The 19,450-nt window shown below is 39.1% G+C and overlaps 1 protein-coding gene across 1 annotated transcript; it reads left to right on the top strand.

Annotated features, from left to right (window-relative positions):
• The first annotated feature begins 46 nt into the window (after positions 1–46).
• Positions 47–14,251, top strand: ADAT2 (adenosine deaminase tRNA specific 2). Its single transcript, XM_033097057.1, has 6 exons — positions 47–233; positions 4,052–4,156; positions 6,955–7,105; positions 8,344–8,450; positions 12,462–12,534; positions 12,640–14,251. The coding sequence occupies exons 1-6, from the start codon at positions 138–140 to the stop codon at positions 12,681–12,683; spliced, it is 576 nt and encodes a 191-aa protein (XP_032952948.1). The 5' UTR covers positions 47–137; the 3' UTR covers positions 12,684–14,251.
• Positions 14,252–19,450: the final 5,199 nt, after the last annotated feature.

Here is a 19,450-nt window from a genome sequence, read left to right as displayed (position 1 = left end):
TCCGTCCAGAATTAGCTCCCGAGTGCCTCGCTGTTCGACTCCCCCCGGAAACGGCGGCCAGCAGCCGCCGCGTTCCGTTGCCGGCGCTCTTCCGCTATCGCGGCCTCTAGTGCTGAGTTCCGCGGCCCCAGCACGGTATGGAGGTGAAGCAGGAATCCACGCCGGCTCCGGGCGGAGGGTTCTCGGTGTCGGTGGAGGAGACCGAAAAGTGGATGGAGGAGGCGATGCAAATGGTGAGGAGCCTGGGAGGTGGATGCCGCGGGTGGGAACTTCCTACGGTTCTCATCCCAACCCTATCAGTTGAGCAAACGTCCCGGGTGCTTTCTCATCACCACAATCTCGATGGCTTGCACGCTCTCTGGGTGGCTGGCTTTACTGCCCTGAGATTTGATCGAGCCCATTCTCACAGAGGCTGTGGGGGAGGAAGAGAGGAAATACAGAAAGTCTTGTTCACTGAGATGAAGTACGCGCCAAATATCCCCATTCAGTTGTTGTTGGCACGTACCTGCTGCTCCCCCTTCTTTCCCGTGGACACACTCGCAAATGCGCGAAGTCACATTATGTTGTATTTATGACCCCTTGGACCCATCCAGCAGAAGGAAGCCGAGTATGTGCCTGGTAGAGAGCAGGATAAAACCAAGTTCCTCTGCAGCCAGATACTACCTGCCATTCATTCACCCATCCACTCATCCTACTGCTCTCTGTCCCTTTATTTCCTTCCATCCCTCCCTTTGAAACCAAGATTAAGGAGGGCTGTAATCAGATTTTTTGTATAATCCAAGCTTTACCCATACTTACGTGTGCCAGCGAGCTCTTTAATAGGGATTAAAGTGTGTTTGAAAAGTACATTTATATGTACATTCTTAACCTTTCAGCCTCAGTGTCTTCTTTTGTAAAATGGGCATATATGATATCGATCTCACAGGGTTGTATAGCTTAAGAGAAAATGTTTGTAAAGCACCTGACAAAATATGCTCAATAAATAGAAGCTGTTTTTTTTTCTTAATCAGATGAACAAGGACTAGAGGAGAACACATAAAAATAATTTATTAACAGATAAAGTTATGGATCATTTTAAAGAAATTTAACAATTTATTTTTGTAGCAAAAATATTTTAACAAACTCATTGAAGAGATAGAATTACAAATATAAAACCTGAAAAGAACCAGTAGTAAATATATGTTAGTATTTCTCGAGACAAGGCCTGGAATGGAGATGGACTCTTTAAAGTATACCACTTAAGGCAGAAAACATAAAAGAAAAATTGACAGGCATTAATTGCATAAATACTGAGAATGTCTACATATTAAAAAGGCAAGATACAAAGTAAAGCAAATGACAAAGAGGGAAAATATTTGCAACATGTATAAAAACGACAGGTTTGATAACTTTAATACTCCTATGAGTTTTGAAACCATATCCGCGCAGCCGGATGGCTCAGTTGGTTAGAGCACAGGCTTTCAAAGGCAAGGCTGTCGGTTCAATTCCCGCATGGGATGGTGGGCTGTGGGCCCTGCAACTAAAGATTGAAAAGGGCAACTGGTCTTGGAGAAGAGCTGCACCCTCCACAACTAGATTAAAGGACAATGACTTGGAACTGATGGGCCCTGGAGAAACACACTGTTCCCCAATATTCTCCAATTAAAAAAAAACAAACATAGATATTCTTAGATTGCCTTCTAGAATTATGCTGCTCAATACAGTACTTATCAGCACATGTAGCTATTTAAATTTAAATGAAATAAGATGAAATAAAATGAAATATTCAGTTCCTCAGTCACGTTAGCCACATTTCAAGTACTTAGTAGCCACACATAGCCAGTGGTTACATGTTGGGCAGAGTAGATCAAGAGACATTTTCATTACTACAAAAGGCTCTGTTGGACAGCACTGGTCGGAAATGGTCACAGTTCCATCACCAGTGTACAAGGATGTTTTGTCCTAACCCCTATTCCCGCTAGCCCTGGAATTACCACTCTTTAATATTTGGTAATATAGGCAAGAAGTAACATCTGTGTAACTTTTTGTTATTCTTTGATAAAGTTATCAAACTTTAAATAAAGTTATCTACTTTATCATTCTTTTGTAAAATCACTATTTTTCATGACAGTTTTCTTTTGGAGAGCTAAGCATATAATAAAGGTTATTGTTGTAATCATCACAACATCTAATTCTAAGGGTATAGGCTTGGAAACATATATAAGAATAAGTAACAGTGTTGCACTCTTGTTATGTTCCAGACACAGTGCTATGCACAATGTTTCCTGTGGGCCATAATATGTAAGTCCCACAGCAGCCCTATAAGGTGGGTATTATTACTATCCTTATTTTCATATGGGGACATTGAGGTTTAGAGAATTAAGTAAATTCCCCACAGTTAGAGAGAGCTGGTCAGGACAAGCCGTGATTTGAACCCAGCCATTGATCTTCACCACTGGCCTATACTGTGCTGTTTGGTTGTATATGCTATATATGTATACATGTGTATTTTTTTATAATAGATGTATGTATTATATATGTATGTGCTCAGTATGTATATACTCAATATATGTAGACTATATGTACACACACACACATATTATATATGTGTTTGTGTGTGTGTATATATATATATACACACACACATATATACACAGAGAGAGAGAGAGAGAGAGAGAGGAGAAGGCAAGTTTTCTAGAGTAAATCAATTGTATATTATTGTAGTATACATTTTCTGGGTGCCTAGTCAATCAAGCACAGACACTTACCCATTTCCACAATGTGGTGTAATGAACTATTTCCTATTTTCGGCCTTGTGTCGGGTGTTAAGGCTGTAAATGTGAGCAGGCATGCTAGTACCTGGATCTGGTGCTTGCATCCCAGGAGCATTCTGTTTAGTTGATGAAATTAAGCCATGCACAAATGAAAAAGTTAATAAGTAACACGTCCAGGGTCCAAAATAAGAGACAGATACAAAGCGCTATCAGATAACAGGTGGCAAAGTCCTGAGCCAGTCAGTTGAGATAAATTTTGGATGCTTCCTGAATTTTAAAAGGAATAAAAGGGATGGGCGTCGATGGAATGGAAAGAAAAGGTTGATCAAAGCAGAGGAACTATCAACTACAAAAGAAATGGAGGACTTCATCTTGGGTTAGGAGGTGATCCAGCTATCTGTCTAGAATAGGGCTTCCTAACCTGGGGCCCAGGTTTTCGGGGGATCTTTAAACCCTGAAACTGTATGTAACAATATTACGTGCATATGCCTGTGTCATGTGAGAGAGTCCATAACTTTCATCAGATTCTCAAAGGTTTGGCTCCAAAAAGGTTAAGAACCAAGGATCTAGAAGAATAATGAAAAGTTAGGCTGGTTCAGTTGGGTGGTGGGGACGATGGGTGGTAGTTGGGAGCCTCTCGGTGCCAGGTTGAGGAATTTAAAGTTGATAGAGGGAAACACAGAACTTCTGAGTGTCATCAGCAGTAATAATTGTTGTAGTGTAACCTTTTGGACATTATTATTTTCTACCTAAGAGTTGTTCTGGTTAAATTGTACCCCCCCACCTTTTCTTGCCTCACTTAGAGCAGAAATTGTGGGCACAGGGAGACATCCAGTCTGGTCACCTTTGTGTTACTGAAACTCTAGAGAACATTTTCTATCATTTTCAGAGAAACAAGAAAAATAAGCAAGTAGAATTTTAACAAGGACAGAATTTTAATACAGGATTTACAAATGTTATTTATTCTTCTACCTCTTTGCAAATATATGTACTATCTCTGAAAAGGTGCTTAAAAATGACAGTAATAGTCTTTTGATCACCTCAGCTTCTAATGAAGGGAAAAAAAAATCAGGGAGCTCAAGACCTGTGAAAGGGATTTGTCCCTGAGTCTCCCTTAATATGGACACAACAGAGAACTAAGGCACTACATACTTGTACTATACTGGAGAAAAGGGAAAGCTCAGCTGCATTCCTTGTTCTAGGATTTATGCATGTGTTAATTGCTCATGCTGCATCTATTATTTTTTTTCTATAGTATTTTCCAGTATTGAACAAAGATTTTCCACTTTGTCTTTCAGGCGAAAGAAGCCCTAGAAAATATTGAAGTTCCTGTTGGCTGCCTTATGGTCTACAACAATGAAGTTGTGGGGAAGGGAAGGAATGAAGTTAATCAAACCAAAAATGTATGTGACTTGAATAGTATAACTGAGAACAAAGGTCAGCAATGGTGGGAGTAGAGTGACTTTATCAGTTGGTGAAAAGATGGGTCTATGCAGTGTCCCATAGGTATCAATGGAAGGATAGTTTCTCTAAATATCTCTTTCTTCTTCTTTTTTTTAAAAATAAATTTTATTGGGGAATATTGGGGAACAGTTTGTTTCTCCATGGCCCATCAGCTCCAAGTTGTTGGCCTTCAATCTAGTTGTGGAGGGTGCAGCTCAGCCCCAAGTCCAGTTGCCATTTTCAATCTTAGTTGCAGGGGGCACAGCCCACCATCCCATGTGGGAATTGAACCAGCAACCCTGTTGTTCAAAGCTGGCATTCTAACGAACTTAGCCATGCTGTTGCCATAACCATCTCTTTTTTTGAATGCCTTTTTTTCTGATTATAAAAGTGATACACGTTGACTTTTTTAAAATTTGGAAAATGTAGAAAAAGTTGAATGAACCAATATAAATTTTCAGAGCTAATTTTCTATTTCATGGAGTTTTACTGTAACACTTGAGTGAAACCTAAGAGTTGGTTTTATTACATTGGCGTGTCAGTGCAGGAGAAATGAGTCTATATCCATTTTTAGCAAATCTAATATATGAAAATTCTACTTTACAAAACATCAATTTAACTCATATTGCATTCTTTAGTACCTTTAAATAATGTGTTCCTCCTAGTAAATTAAAAAAAAAAGTCACCCCCCAGTTTATGATTTTGGAGGTATAAAAGGATGTATAAAGAAGTTATTCCTATTTCAGATAATTCAATAGAATGAAGTCTCCATACTAGCTGTTTCTACCTATACATAGTATGTATACTTTCATAGCTTGTGTGACTTTTAATTTATTGTGGTTAGGTTGAGAAGTTCATCAATTAAGGCAATACTTCTTGAACATGGTATTACAACAGTGTCACAGTAAGAATAAATGAAGAATCAGATTTTATGATTACAAGAGGTACGAGGTAGACTCAAAGAGAGCTTATAACCGTAACACCACTCACAGATTTTGACCTTATCATGTGATCTTGGGAGCCAGAGAACAAGCTGGTGTTGGTGCTAGTGTTATGTGGACTTTAAAGTTCACCCATCGCATCTGCCAAAAAGAAAACTGAGATTAGCAAAACATGCAAAATGGGAACCCAGCTTCACAAAGCAATTAGTATGTGGATGTCAAAATACCTCTGAGAAAAGTAATAAACATAATATAGCAATTAGTGAATATAGATACTTATTTGGGAGTGGAATTTTGTATTTTAGATAATTGTTATTATCTCCCTATTTGTATTTTGTGGTTCAGTGCAATACCCTTAACATAATAAGAACTTTGAATATCCTAACAACATCCAGCTAACTGCCCAATGACCTGCGTTTCTTCTACACTTTGAAATTAGCCTGGATTTATTTTGGTATTCGGTGTCCTATAGAAGATGACCCTGTAATCACTGTATGGAAAGACTCGTGACCCCATTTGAGGAGACCTGAGTCCTACTTTTGGCTTTTATACCACCACTACCTCCTGTCACCACCACCATCACCTATGCCAGCTGTGTGTCTTTAATGTCCTAACTTAGCTTCTGCTTCTTCTGCCATAAAAGCAGAAGTTGATTGAAATGATTCAGTTCAACAATGATTTATGGAGAACTATGGGGGGATTTGATTTAGTAATTCTGAATCTGATTTTTTAAATGTTGGGGAACTTTTGTTTTAAGCTCCCCCGTTGGTTCTGGCATGCAATCAGGTTTGGGAACCTCTTCTCTAAAGTACCTCCTAGTTCTGAGTTTAGAATTCTGGCGCTCCTGGCACCTGGGGCCACTGTGTCAGCACTTCCCACAGCCTGCCCTGCGTCACAGGTAAATGAGCACTTTTCTCTTTGCCCCATCAGATTTTACACTTGTTGAGGACAGAGACTTTTTATCCCCCACAGAATTTAGCACAGTGGCTTGGACATAGTTAGCTGTCAGTGGGAGGTTGTTGATGAAAGTCATGATCGTGAATATTATAAATAATGTCACATTGCAGAGTACATTTCTGTACTCTGACATTCTGTATTCTGACATTGTGTGGCATGTGCTTCCTGTAATTCAGATTGCTTTAAGAGGTGTAGATGGCAGTATAGCCCATTTTCCATAGGGGAAAACTAAGGCTTAGAGAAGTTGTATAACTTGTCCTGTGCCACATAATTTATAATGTCCTGGTCAGGATTGAAATTTAAGTGTGGTTGATTCCAAATGCTGTGTGATTTCTCCTATATTCTGCTGCCTCCCATGAGGTGTCGGCACCAATACCAAATCTCTGCTTCTCTCTAGTGTCCACCAGGCAATAAAATCTCATCCCAAAGAAAATGTAAGTGATGACCTTCCAATAAACTAAATATAGACTTACGCATAGTGAGGTTAGCGACAGCCTTGAAAACACATTTGAAACTGGAGCACATGCTTATGAACATTTCAAATTTCCCCTAAAATAATCAGAATCGCTGGACTCATCTTTTTTTTTTTTTTTTTTTAAGACTTATTTTCTCTATGGCATTTTAATTGAAAGAGTGTCCCCTAACTTCTTAGGTACTTAACTAAAATGGCTTTTGTTGGTGAGCTTTTGGTACTTATACAGGAGAATATGCTGTCAACTGCTAAGGGTATCCTGAAATCTCTATTTGTTAAATGTTGGAAGAAATGATAGACCCGATTTTTTGTATTTATTTTTGAGTGTTTGTAAAAACACAGTTACATGTAGCAAACAATGTCAGTGCAAGCGCCTCTCTCTTTTCAGGCTACACGACATGCAGAAATGGTGGCCATCGATCAGGCCCTTGATTGGTGTCGTCGAAGTGGCAAGAGTCCTTCTGAAGTGTTTGGACGAACGGTGCTGTATGTCACCGTGGAGCCGTGCATTATGTGTGCCGCTGCCCTCCGGCTCATGAGTATCCTTTGACTTCCTGGGTTGTTGTCTGTCCTCTTCCTATGAACCTGAAAATGGCCAGACATGTAACTCGTTCCTAATATATGAAAACAGAAATTTATGAAACATTCTGGGAGGTTTACATTCTGGGAGGGATACAAATATAGTATCCCTTGGCCAAGAATTTTCAGGAAAATGTTTTAAATAGTAAAATGACCTATTTTTTTAAATATCTATAAACATGTACTTGTTAAATAAACTGGAGAAAGAAAAGCTTAGGACTAATTTAAAGTGTTATATAAGGACAGATTATAAATTAAGTTAAAGTAGATTATAAAACTGCGTAGGAAAAGGTTTGAAGAATGTGCATGTAAGTTTTGCCTTTGGACAATAGATTATAGGTGATTTACAGATTGTCTTTATTTATATGTTTTTGTTTGTTTATTTTTGCCACAAATACCTATTATAATATATGAAAACCTTCAAGTCGGAAAGAAGTCAATACAAAGTATAAAACAAGCTAATCATTTATAATATAATTGTAAATAAATGGGAAATTGATAAAGTTATAGCTCTTTGAATTCTTTCGTAAAGTGACATATATACTGAGTGCTGCAAGTTATCTTGAAAAAACGATTTAATAATTCGAAAACTCTGTTTCATACTACATATTATTTATCTACTTATTTTGCTATGTACGTGTGAGTCATTTCTCACTTTAAAAATAATACAGAGGGTTTTGAGTATGATAAAATGTACAGTCTCTGCCTTTTACGGATGGGACGTATGGTCATCAGAACTCTCCCCATCCTGCCTTACACAGTGGCTCACCTTTAGTCCGTTTTGTACTGGAGCACAGGTTACATTTTATTTGGGGCAAGAACAGGGAACGAGCTAGTATTTTTAAAAGGTGAAAATTCCCAGATTAAGTGCCTACCTCCTTTCTGGCTCCCGTTTTATAATGACTCCCAGAAGGTGATCAGTAAGCATTAAAGAGGAGAGCACCAAACTGTGAACAGTTAGAAACGGCCTATTCAGTTTTCATTCTGTTTGCAATTGTGAGATGTTAATGTCTCTATCCTTAAATCTCTTTCTTTTGTGTAACTGGATTGTATTTTTTTCAGCCTAAGCCTCAGCTTAGTTGTTTTTAAGAGTAGCATAAGCTTTCCTCTCCAGGATGGCTGGTGTGGACCTACCCTAGTTTTCTCAGCATACACACTTAAACGGCACATTCTCTGAAGGACCTTAATTGTCTCTTATAAATCCCGCTGGTTGTATACGGCTGTCAGAATGAACGTTTTGGGGGTTGTGGCTCGGTTCTAGATATTGCCTCTGCGGATTTACCAAATACTGGGACACCATTTCAGGTAACACCAACTGTGTATGCTTTTTCTTTCTCTCTAATTACTTTAATCTCATCACAGGCTTGCAAATAGCATGTGATGGGTATACCAAAAGCCACACTAGAATTAGATAGGCTCTCAGGACTACTGGTTGAGTTCATTTATGCCTCATTGTTAGGTCATAGGCAGTCATTTCCAGGTGAGTGCCTAGCTCTCTTCATGAAAAGAACCTCTACCGAAGGAGTGTCCCCAGCCTTCTGAGGTATCTCCTGACAATCCTCACGCATGTCTTCCCATATGTTTGAAGACATTATACCAGTGTTGGTGTTTTCACTCAGTGAGTGTTCCTAGCTCCACACTAGAATAAGTTTGTGTGAAGCAGTGACAGTAGATGCTATTTATAGTTAACACGCAATATTTTTGCACAAATTCAATTATTTTGCTTGATTGTCACATTTTATTTTTGGTGTCTAGCAATCAATACTTAAGTTATTTTTTTCCCTGCCTTTTTAATGTTAACATTTCCCTCCAGACCCAAGAATCCACATTTCTTTCATGTTCTCTTAGAAATTCTACTTTCCCTTTAATCTTGCGACTTCTCCTAAACTTTTATGTTTAAGGCTGTGAGCAATACAAATTTATATTTCAGTGTTTGGTCTGGAGACATATACCTTTTTGTAAACTGGTTTGCTTGTTTTTCTCTCCAAGATGTGAGGTTAATCCTAAAAGTATTTTTCTTTAAAAAGAAAAGGATTTAACAAATATTGGACATAGTGGGCAGTTAACTTCAGAGACTCAGAGCTTCTTAGGAGAATATTAAGTGTGAAGAGCTACATTTGGCTGAACCCCACTGAGAACAAGTTTTGAAACATATTCTGAGTTTTTCCAGCTGAACATGAGCTTTCCTAAGAAGTCTTGTACATTTGAGAATAAGCGACTTTTAACATTGCGTCAGAAAAGAAATTGGAATGATGAAGAGGAAACACAATTAGCTTAATCATTAAAAAATCTGCAAAGTGATTTGATTTTTCCAATCATTTTTATCAGTAGCTCAAATTTTGCTTACAAAGCTCTGCACATGAATCGCTGACTTTGTACTTCATTTATGAGAAAGATCTAAAGAATTTCTCAAAGCTTCCGGGCAGAAACAGATGAACCCTTGGCTATGAGACACGGGTGGAACATTTCTTCCAACACGTTAGTGACATTGAGTGTACACAGTCCTCTGCCACCTACCATGGCCCTGAACAGAGTTGATCTGGCCGAGCCAAAAAACACGTTCATTTGCAGTGTGTGTACCTGGCCAAGTTGGCTCCATCGAGATGAATGGCCATGGTTTAAAGACATATCCCCAGGTTTGATGCCACATTATGTTGTTTTAAAGTGTTTTGAGATTCTAAAGTCTTCTGGATGCTGTGTTTTCTTCCTTTATTTACTGGGTTATTTGTGTGTGGGGGGGTGAGTTTGTGGGAGGTGGAATGCTGTTTACATATTGCAGAATTGTAGATGCTTTTAGTGTTATAAGCAGCATTAAAGTTCATAGAGGAGACCTACGGAACTATTACTTTTAAAGAACATGGTGATTATAATACCTACTCCATTTAAAATAAATTATTTTAATAAGAATGTGTTTTTTTTATTAAAGCCACAAATTTGTAGCTATAACGGAAACTTGAAAATATTGCCTTGGTATCTTAGAGAGATACAATTTCCTTCTCCACCTGTAACTCAATGGTCTCCTCCCTGACTGCCTGTTAGGTTTAAGCATGCCTGTGCTCTACCCCCACCCCAGCCAACTGAATCAGAAGGCTGGGGGGTGGGGGAACATTGGTGTTTTTTAAGAGAGCTCCCAAGCAATTTTACTGAGCAGCCAAGGTGGAGAACAAGGTTAAGAACTGTGGCTCTAACTCCATGTGAGACAATAGTGCTTTGTGCACATGGGTGCTTGTGAGAGAAGCGAGAGGAGAGGTGGGAGCCCTGGGGAGCAGGAACACAACAGGGCAGAAAGAGAAAGGGAGTGACTGACGATGCTTAGAATGAAGACGTATTGGGAAGCCAAGGGAAGAGAGAGTTCTAAAAAGAAGCAAGTGTGGTCAGCAGTCTCTGCGACTGCAGAGTGGAGGAGGATGCAATGACCAGTATTTTGGCCAATCAGGGCCCTTGGGATATCTGAGAGGGCAGTTGCAGTGGAGTCCTAGGGGCACAAGCCAGTGAGGAAGAGGTAGAGGAGGAAATGAGAGCCCCAAAGTGACGGCCATGATTCTGGAAAATTCTCAGAAGCAGGGTAGCAACTTGCTTGGGGGACAGGGTAGAAGGAAGGTTGTTGGTTTTCTGGTGTGTTTTTTTTTCCCCCCAGCTTTATTGGAATATAATTGATCTATAACATTGTATAAGTTTAAGGTATACAACGTGATGATTTGATATGTGTATATTGTGAAATACTAATACATCCTTCATGTCACATAATTACCATTTTGTTGTTGTTGTTGTTATGGTGAGAACATTTAAGCTCTACTTTCATAGCAACTGTCAAGTATACAATTGTTAACTATCATCCTGTATCTTAGGTTCCTGGAGCTTATTCTAACTTTTATAATGAAAAGTTTGTACTCTTTGGCCAATATCTCTCCATTTCCTCCACACCTCTGTCTCTGGCAACCACCATTCGACTCTGTGCTTCTAAAAAGAAAATAGATACACACACACACACACACACACACACACACACACACACACCTACACATGGAATATTACTCAGCCATAAAAAAGGAGGAAATCCTGCCACGTACGACAATATGGATGGATCTCTAGGGCACTATGTTAAGTCAGACAAAGATCTGTCTGATCTCAATGTGTGATTTCACTTATATATGGAATGTAAAAACACTGACCTCAGAGGAGGTTATTTGTGTCAATGGTGAAGGCTAATGCAGGGTTTGTAGGCCCAGGCAGGAGCCCACTGCAGGCACAAGAGACAGGGAGGCTCGTTCTGAGCAGCGGACCACGCCTGCCAGTTCCTGTGAAGGTTCCATCCTCTCTGTCTGCGGCTTCCAGACGTTCCTCCTTGACATCTTCTTTCATTGTATAATTTCATGCACCTCAGAAAGGTGTAACCTATCAAGTCCAAACTCCTGTGACAAGCCTTCAAAGCCCTATATATTTCGGCCTTATTTTGTCTCTTTAGTTTTTTTCCTTATACTCCCTTAATAATCACCCCTGCCCCCATCAGCTAGTTTACTTACACAGAACCCAAGCTTATTCTTACTCTTTCCCTGAAACGCTCTGCTTAGTCTCTTTCAATATGCTTCATCATTAAGGCAAGTTCAAGTTTCATCTCCTTACTGTTACCGCAATTTCTTATTTTTTCAAATGTTGATCTCTTCTCCTCAGTTAGGTACCAAAGATAGCACAAACTGAACACTTTAAAAAAAATCCTCTATAGTAAGTATAGGAAGAAAAGGATCTTTTCTGTAAAGAGCCTGATAGTAAATATTTTAGCCTTTGTGAGCCACTTATGTCTCTGTCGCATAGTCTTTTCTTTTCTTAACAACCCTTTAACAATATGAAAACCTTTCTTACCAGACAGTCCATCTTTGGCTGTGTGTGGACTGCCAGCCGTAGCTTTATAGCATGAGACGCTCAATGGATACTTACGATGTGCTAGGTATTTAGCCAGTATCATTTTATTTACTCTCATTTAATCCTCACAAAATTCTTCCGGGCTAATTGCTATAATTACTACCTTTTACATCTGAGGAAACTGAGGCATAGAACTGAAGTATCTTACCCATGATCACAGAGCTCGTAATTTCAGTAGTAGTTGCTTGAGAAATAATAGTTGATTGAGAGAGGTTTCCTATTGAAGCTGTACATCTATTCTCTGGAAATATACTTCCTTACCCGTGTTACTAATATCCACAAAGTATATTAACATTTTCTGGAAAATGTGTACCTAATTATGTACATGCTGTTATTCTTATGGGACATAACACATTTTCATGGGCCTGTGTTCATTCTCGACACTTGTTTCATCAGTGCATCCCTGGATATCGGGCTGAGGAAGCAGTGGAAATGTTAAAGACATTCTACAAACAAGAAAATCCTAATGGTCAGTTTTCCCCAACTGTATCTAATGTACCTCACTTAAAACAAATCAGTATGAAGAGAGTCTCACTTGGGCTTACCTCTTCATTTTCTCTTTTTCTTTTCACAGCACCAAAATCAAAGGTTCGGAAAAAGGAATGCCTGAAATCCTAAACTTCTTCTAATGAAGGACTAAGGCCCCTGGACGAAATTCTTGGATTGAAAGCTGGTGACATCACTGAATCATATGTTATACACTTTCTTTAACCCGTGGGAAAATGGTCTCTCATCATTTGCTCTGGTAAAAGAACAAATTAGCACTTTTAAAAAGTCTGACAATTGTAATCAACTATTCGCTTTTCCACAAGCTGAAAGAACATGGTAAGAAGGGAAAAGTTTAAAGGTTGAGGTTTTAGAAAGTAGTAAGCAGTGCCTGCACTTCCTGCCAGAACCATTATGCCCAGTCCAGGAAAGTGCCGACTGTCAGAGAACGTGCAGCCAGACGTTCGTGCGAATGTGTGTGTGTGGGGTGGGGGAGAGAGGGCATGATGCACGGCGCACACCTGCTCCAGGCCTGGAATTTCAGAATCGGGGTCGTCATTCTTTGCAGCTGCTATGTTCTCCCAGGATGTTAGGGGTCCATGACTGCCTTGGAGATTGTATATGAGTTGTATACATGTAGACCATGTTTATATGGTCTTTGGAAAAGACGTTTTGCTTTTATAAAGCATTTGGAGAAAACATTTTTAAAACAAGTGCTTAAGTATCACTTTTAAATTACAGCATATTGCTATAATAAGACCTTACTTATGGCCCTTTAAGATGACAAGTCTTAAAAATAAAAAGTAAAAGCATAACTGGGACATTGTTTCTTTGTCGTTGCACAACTGTACTGTGCCAGGCCCCGTTTGGTCATTGAATCAGTGAACAAAACAAAGAATCCCGTCCTCGTGGAGCTTACGTTCTAGCAGGGGAGACAGATAACAAACGGCATAGATTGTATAGATTGTATAGCATGCTAGAGGTAAAGATACGGCGAAAAGAAAAAAGAGAACAGAGTAAGGGGATGGGCAAACCATTGGTGGTGGCAGTGCTGGTTGCACAATTAAGCGGAATGGTGAGTTTGATCTGAAACCGAATACAGTTCTTTCTTTTTATAAAAATCCAGATTTAGAATTTAAAATCTAAATTTGTAAAATGTGAACACAACCCCAGAAAGGGTATCCACAGCAGGAAGTCCCAGACACCCAGGCTGACTGCGTGCAGTCAGGGCTGGTGCTGATGGAAGTGCCGCTCGCAGGCCACGCTGCAGTTCACCGGCTCTGCCCAGAAGGGGGCCTCGCCGTTCCACTGAAAGCCCAGCGCCAGGCCCTGGACGGCAGCTCCTTCTCGGTTGCATTTCTTCAGTGGATTCATTTTCTTGATGCAAAGCATCTGTATTTGTTAGTTCTGCCATTTGGGCGATGTCTCTGACTTGTTTGTTTTGAATTACATTACAGGCTGGAATGTAATTGTGGTGAAAGTACTTTTAAATTGCTGAGAGTAGCAGCTAATCAGTTACATGCTTCAGAGGATTTATAATTGCTTGGTTTTGTACGTGTGTTTTTAACTGCATTTGAGAAGTTTTATAGAGAAGAATATGCATGGTTTTAAATCTATAATAAATGTTACGTGTAACTTCTCTTCAATTTCACCTGCTTTTAAAATCATCCTCTCATTAAATTTTAGTGCTTTGACTAATTTATCCAATTTGCAGTGGTCATAATTCATTTCTGACTCCTTATGCTTTTCTGCACAGACTTCATTGCACTTATTGTCTTCATATCATTTTGTCGGGGATTACTTATAGACGAAATACCTGGAATCTTTCCTCTAGAGAGTACCACCAGTAAGTCTGGCCTAAGCATTCTTATGCCAAGTAGGTTCTTGGTAAACATTTGTTAAATAAAATTATTAATTAAAACTTTGGGGACAATGAGTCATAAGGAGCGTATCTAGGATAAAAAGCCAAAGCCAAAAATAGTATATGAGTATTTTAACCCAGAGATAGCCATTATTAAAAAGATCAAGAAAATAGAATAATAAAACTATAAACAGGGAGGGATAGAAAAGACTTAACAATAACATATGTCTGTCTTTGTTCTGTTTTGGAGAATGGGTATTTCCTAATTCCCAAGCGTGGCTGAAAATTTAAATTTTGGTTACGACCTTTTTGATTCGCTCTCCAGTGATTAACTTATAGAAGAGTCTGTCTTAATTTTGTGGTCTTAGGCACAGTTCCCTCCATTGTTTTTTGGGGAAATCAGTTTAGACAGCGTATTGCAGATTGACAGGCGGCACCTCCAGTGCTGGTACAGGACGATGGTGGGGTCATGGACACTGAGGCTGTGGGATTCTGACAGCCGTTTTGAAGTGGTGGTGAGGAGCTGTGCCTATCTGAGGAGGTGACCCTGCTTCCTGAGTACCACGTTCTCCAGCTACTTAGACAGGGCTTAAAATATTAAGATGCTCCAGTTCAAAAGATGAATCTAATTAATTGATACTGATAGTGCCTAAGAGACTAGCTGAGAGACTTGCTTTGTGTATGAGATAATTCTGGAAGATAATTCTGGATGCAAAAAGGTTTTAGAATCTGGGCCCTATTTAGAGAAATTAGTGGGAAATGATTGCATCTAAGTTGCTGGAGTATCCAATGTTTGCTGGTGTTTGCAGTGGACTCAGCTATAATGGGTAATGCTTTGTCAGGCTTCAATCACTGACAAAAGATCATGTTAAAATATCTTTGCACTTTCTTGTTACTTGGTACAAACATCTCTTCCTGTGTTGTATTTGGAATATCTTGGAGAGAAAATAGATAACCAAAAACTCCAATATAGGCAAGAACTATTAAATTTTCTTTAAACTATTTGGAAATAATTTAAAACAGAGAAAAGTTGAAAAATTCCCACATGTCCCTTATTCTTTAAACCTATTTATTAACATTTTATTCCTTTAGCTTTATCAATTTGCTCTCTATTTTCTCTATAGATTGATAGCTAGATCTATATGAATGCATATAATTGTTTTCCCGAATCATTTTGTAGAAAGTTACATATATACATCATACACTATGGGCCTTTACCATGAAATGTTTCAGTATTTCCTAAGCATAGGCTATTCTCTTATATAATCACGACATAGTTTTTGACTTCAGTAAATTTAACATCAATACCACACTTTTATCTGATATACCATTTGTATTCCAATTTTTTCATTTGACTCCACGTTGTTTTTTGGAGAATTTCCCCCACCCCCTGCAATATTGGATCTATTCTAGGGTCAGGTATTGCATTTAGTTGCCATGTATCTCTAGCTTCTTTTAATCTAGAACCTTCTCATTGCCGCTCTTTGTCTTTTATGACATTGACATTTTTAAAAATAATACAGTCCTCCTGCAACACACACTCCCCCCCAACCTTTTTTTCTTTATTATTATTATTATTATTATTATTATTATTATTATTATTGTGTTTTCTCATGATGAGATTCTGGTTATGCATTCTAGGCGATCTTATGTATTCAGAGTATCACACTGGGAGGGACCCAAAAGCCATCTGCCCTTCACTGGTGATGTTGACTTCGGTCATCTGGTAAAGGTGTTCTTTGATTTCTGCACTATGTAATTATTGTTTCTTTCTTCCAAGGAACAAGCACTTTAGAGAGAGAAATGGTTACATTTTTAAGAGAAAATATATTTGACAGTGATGGGAAGGAGAAGAATATTTATGATATAAATTTCAAAGCAACTGTTAAATTATTGATTGCATTCGTCCTCTTTTATTACAGTTGCCAAAATTTACAAAATTGTTTTGCTAATAAGAACATTACAAATAGGGCTGTCTTGATAAAAATTAAAAAGAAGCCTCAGACATAAGTTCTTTCTCTCCTTATCTCCTCATCAAAACTAAGAAGTATGTCAAGTTAATTGTATCTGGTAAGATAGAGTTTTGGAAGAATACGTGTAGATGTTTCTCATATCACAGATGGCTATAGTGATCCAGTAGGATATATAACTCTAGGTAGGTAGTCATTTGGCCATAAAATAATAGTTCTCTAGGGTTTCCATAGAGACATCTAGACTTAAAATGTTTTAAGCACTGCTACTTTTAAAATGAGTATCAGTAAAAATAGCAAAGCCAAAGCTCTTTTTCAAAAAAGTAATGAAAATTTTTTTCAAGTAGTGAGATTCTCAGTTAAAAATCCCTGTTGAAGCCAAAACTTGTCCTTCCCAGTCGTTCTGCATCAACTGGCCTTGAATAGCTCTGAGGGGAAAGGAATCAAGAACTGGTTTCCCTGCCTTTTGGCAAAGGAATGAGACTACATTGACTTCATCTGTGAAGACAACTGCCAACTATTTTCTGACTGTAATTGTTAATTGCATGTGGTGAGGAAAGGGGTGATGGGTGACGTTATTTTTATGGGTAAGACTGATATAAGTTCTGGTGAAAGTTTGACATCTTTAGGATCTTATGTTTTTTCAAGTTGAGCTAATAAAAACAGACTCATGGGCTTATTTCTTACCTGGTTTTTAAGCGAATATTGGGCTAAAGACTATGTGGTGTGGTTGAAGAAGCATGAACTTGGGAGTTTAGAGCAGGAGTAAGGAAAATATGCCCATGGACCAAACCCAGACTGCTGCCTGTTTTAGTACCACTCATAAGTTAAAAATGGTTTTACGTTTTTAAATGGTTGAAAAAAATTCAAAGACAAATTTAGTGACCTGTGAACATTATATGAAATTCAGATTTTAGTGCTCATAAATTAGGTTTTATTGGAACATATCCATGCCCATTTGTTTTCATACTGTATGGTACTGCCTCTGTGCCACAAATGGCAGAGTTGTGTGGTGGTGACAGAGACCTATGGCTCCCCAAGCCTAAACTATTTAGTGTCTGGCCCTTTATGAAAAGGTTTGCTGCCTTCTGCCCTAGAGGATATAAAATGTTGAGGTTGAATCTCAAAGTTGCTCTTTCAAGGTCTGTGACTTTGGAACTGAATGTGGCTCATTGTGCAGCTGTGGAGAATTGCTTCAGTACCATGATTTTTTTAAAGTTGGTTTATAAATATAAAAGAGAGATTGAAGACACCCAAGTATTTATTCTGGATTAAAATATTTTGTTTCCTGATATACACTTTAAGGGAGTGTCCAGGAGAAAAGAAAATTTATTATTTTGTTCGAGCTTAGAATAAACAATACATTTCATTTATGATCATCACATTAAAAACATTATCAAGTATTTGTCATCTTTAAGAACTATAAGGTCAAAACTACGTTGGACCCTTTTAAAAAGCAGGACTTAAACTGCAACTATCTCCATACCATCCCCATCACTGTGTCTTCCCCAGTTTTCTCTGAAGGTTTGGTAGCACTTTGGTGCTAGAATCATGTACACTGAGCTTGAAGAAAAGACAAAAAATAAACATTTATTACGTATTTTGAGTTGTTTTTTTTTCACTCAGTATTGACTTCAAGACAAAGCCTTATGTACAATAGACAAATACTATGTCAATTCTAAATTGCACAGTAAAGAGGTATTTGAGGGAGACTTCCTGGAGAAGGAGGGATGCCAGCTGAGTCCTGAAAGGCAGGTAGGATTTGGGAAGGTAGGTGAGAGGTGAGGGAGAGCATATGCAGTATTACAGTAGAGTGGGAAAATGACAGTGATGACGATACAGGCAAGGCATGCTGGGGCCAAATCATCACAGTTAAGAGCCCCAACTGTTTTCTGAGAAGGAGTGATTTTTCATTCTCTTTCTGATGTGTGATTTCGCACCAGTGCCTGGCGTATGTGTGGTTTGGGGTGGGTGACTGCCAGGGACAGTCGCTGAGGTAAGGAGCCTGGAACTGAGCTGTGAGGATGGAGTGGGTCAATCATAGAAGCCAATATTTACAGAGAACCTACTAGGCGCCAGCCTCTGTTCATATGTTACCTCGTTAATCCTCATAATAGCCCTATGAGTCAGTATTCTTATCTCCATTTCACATCAAGGAAACTGAGGCACAAGGAGATGAAATTACTTGCCCGGGGTCACAGAGTACTAAGTGATTGCATCAAAATGGGGTAGGTCATGCCAAGCTAACAACCCTCATGTTTTAGTGGCTTAGAACAAAGCTGTAATTCTCTCATGCTTCACTTCTTGTCCATCTCAGGTTAGGCCAGGGTCTTAGGCTAAACTCCACCCTCTGGAACGTCATCAGTCCCGGTGGAAGGGAGAAGAGAAAAGGGCGAATCATGCTCTGTGTCTAGTGCACGGCTTCCCAAACTGGAAGGTGCATATGCATCACCTGGGGAGCTTGTTAAATGCACATTGTGATTCCAGAGGTCTGGAATGGGCCTGAGAGTCTACATTTTCAGCAAGTTTCCAGGTGAATCCTATACAGCCGGACCATGCTCCACTGGAGTCAGCAGACCTTACTGACTTGTTCTCAGAAGGGACACATCACATCTGCTCACATGAGAATTAAAGGAAATCACATAGCCCTGCCCACCTTCAAGGTGGCAGAGATTGTAATCCACTATTTACCTCAGGAGGAGCAGAAGTGGAATATTCATGAACAGCCCCAGTGAAGAGTGAAAAATGTGAAGCTAGGATTTGAATTGAGCAGGCTGTCCCCAGAGTGTGTGCTGTTAATCATCACTCCATCCAGTCAGAGCTGTTGGCTCATCCTCTAGGGAGAAAGGGCAGCATGATGGCACCCGCCCTGCTTGGCAGACAGCCGTTCGCAGTAGTCCTCGAGACTGACCAGTGGCAGTCAATTTGTGTGACACTAATGCCGGAGGTCCCAGGCAGCAGTTCTCCACCTAGTGTTGCAACTCTGTGAAATGTTTTAGTTCATTTTTTTTCTTAATAATGTGCTGACATCTGTGAATTATTTCTTTTTGTTCAAAGCATACCTTAGA

Source organism: Rhinolophus ferrumequinum, chromosome 3 (genome assembly GCF_004115265.2).
Source record: "Rhinolophus ferrumequinum isolate MPI-CBG mRhiFer1 chromosome 3, mRhiFer1_v1.p, whole genome shotgun sequence".
Lineage (NCBI taxonomy): Eukaryota > Metazoa > Chordata > Mammalia > Chiroptera > Rhinolophidae > Rhinolophus > Rhinolophus ferrumequinum.
The sequence above is the reverse complement of the archived record's forward strand: the minus strand, read 5'-3'. Positions and strand labels throughout refer to the sequence as shown.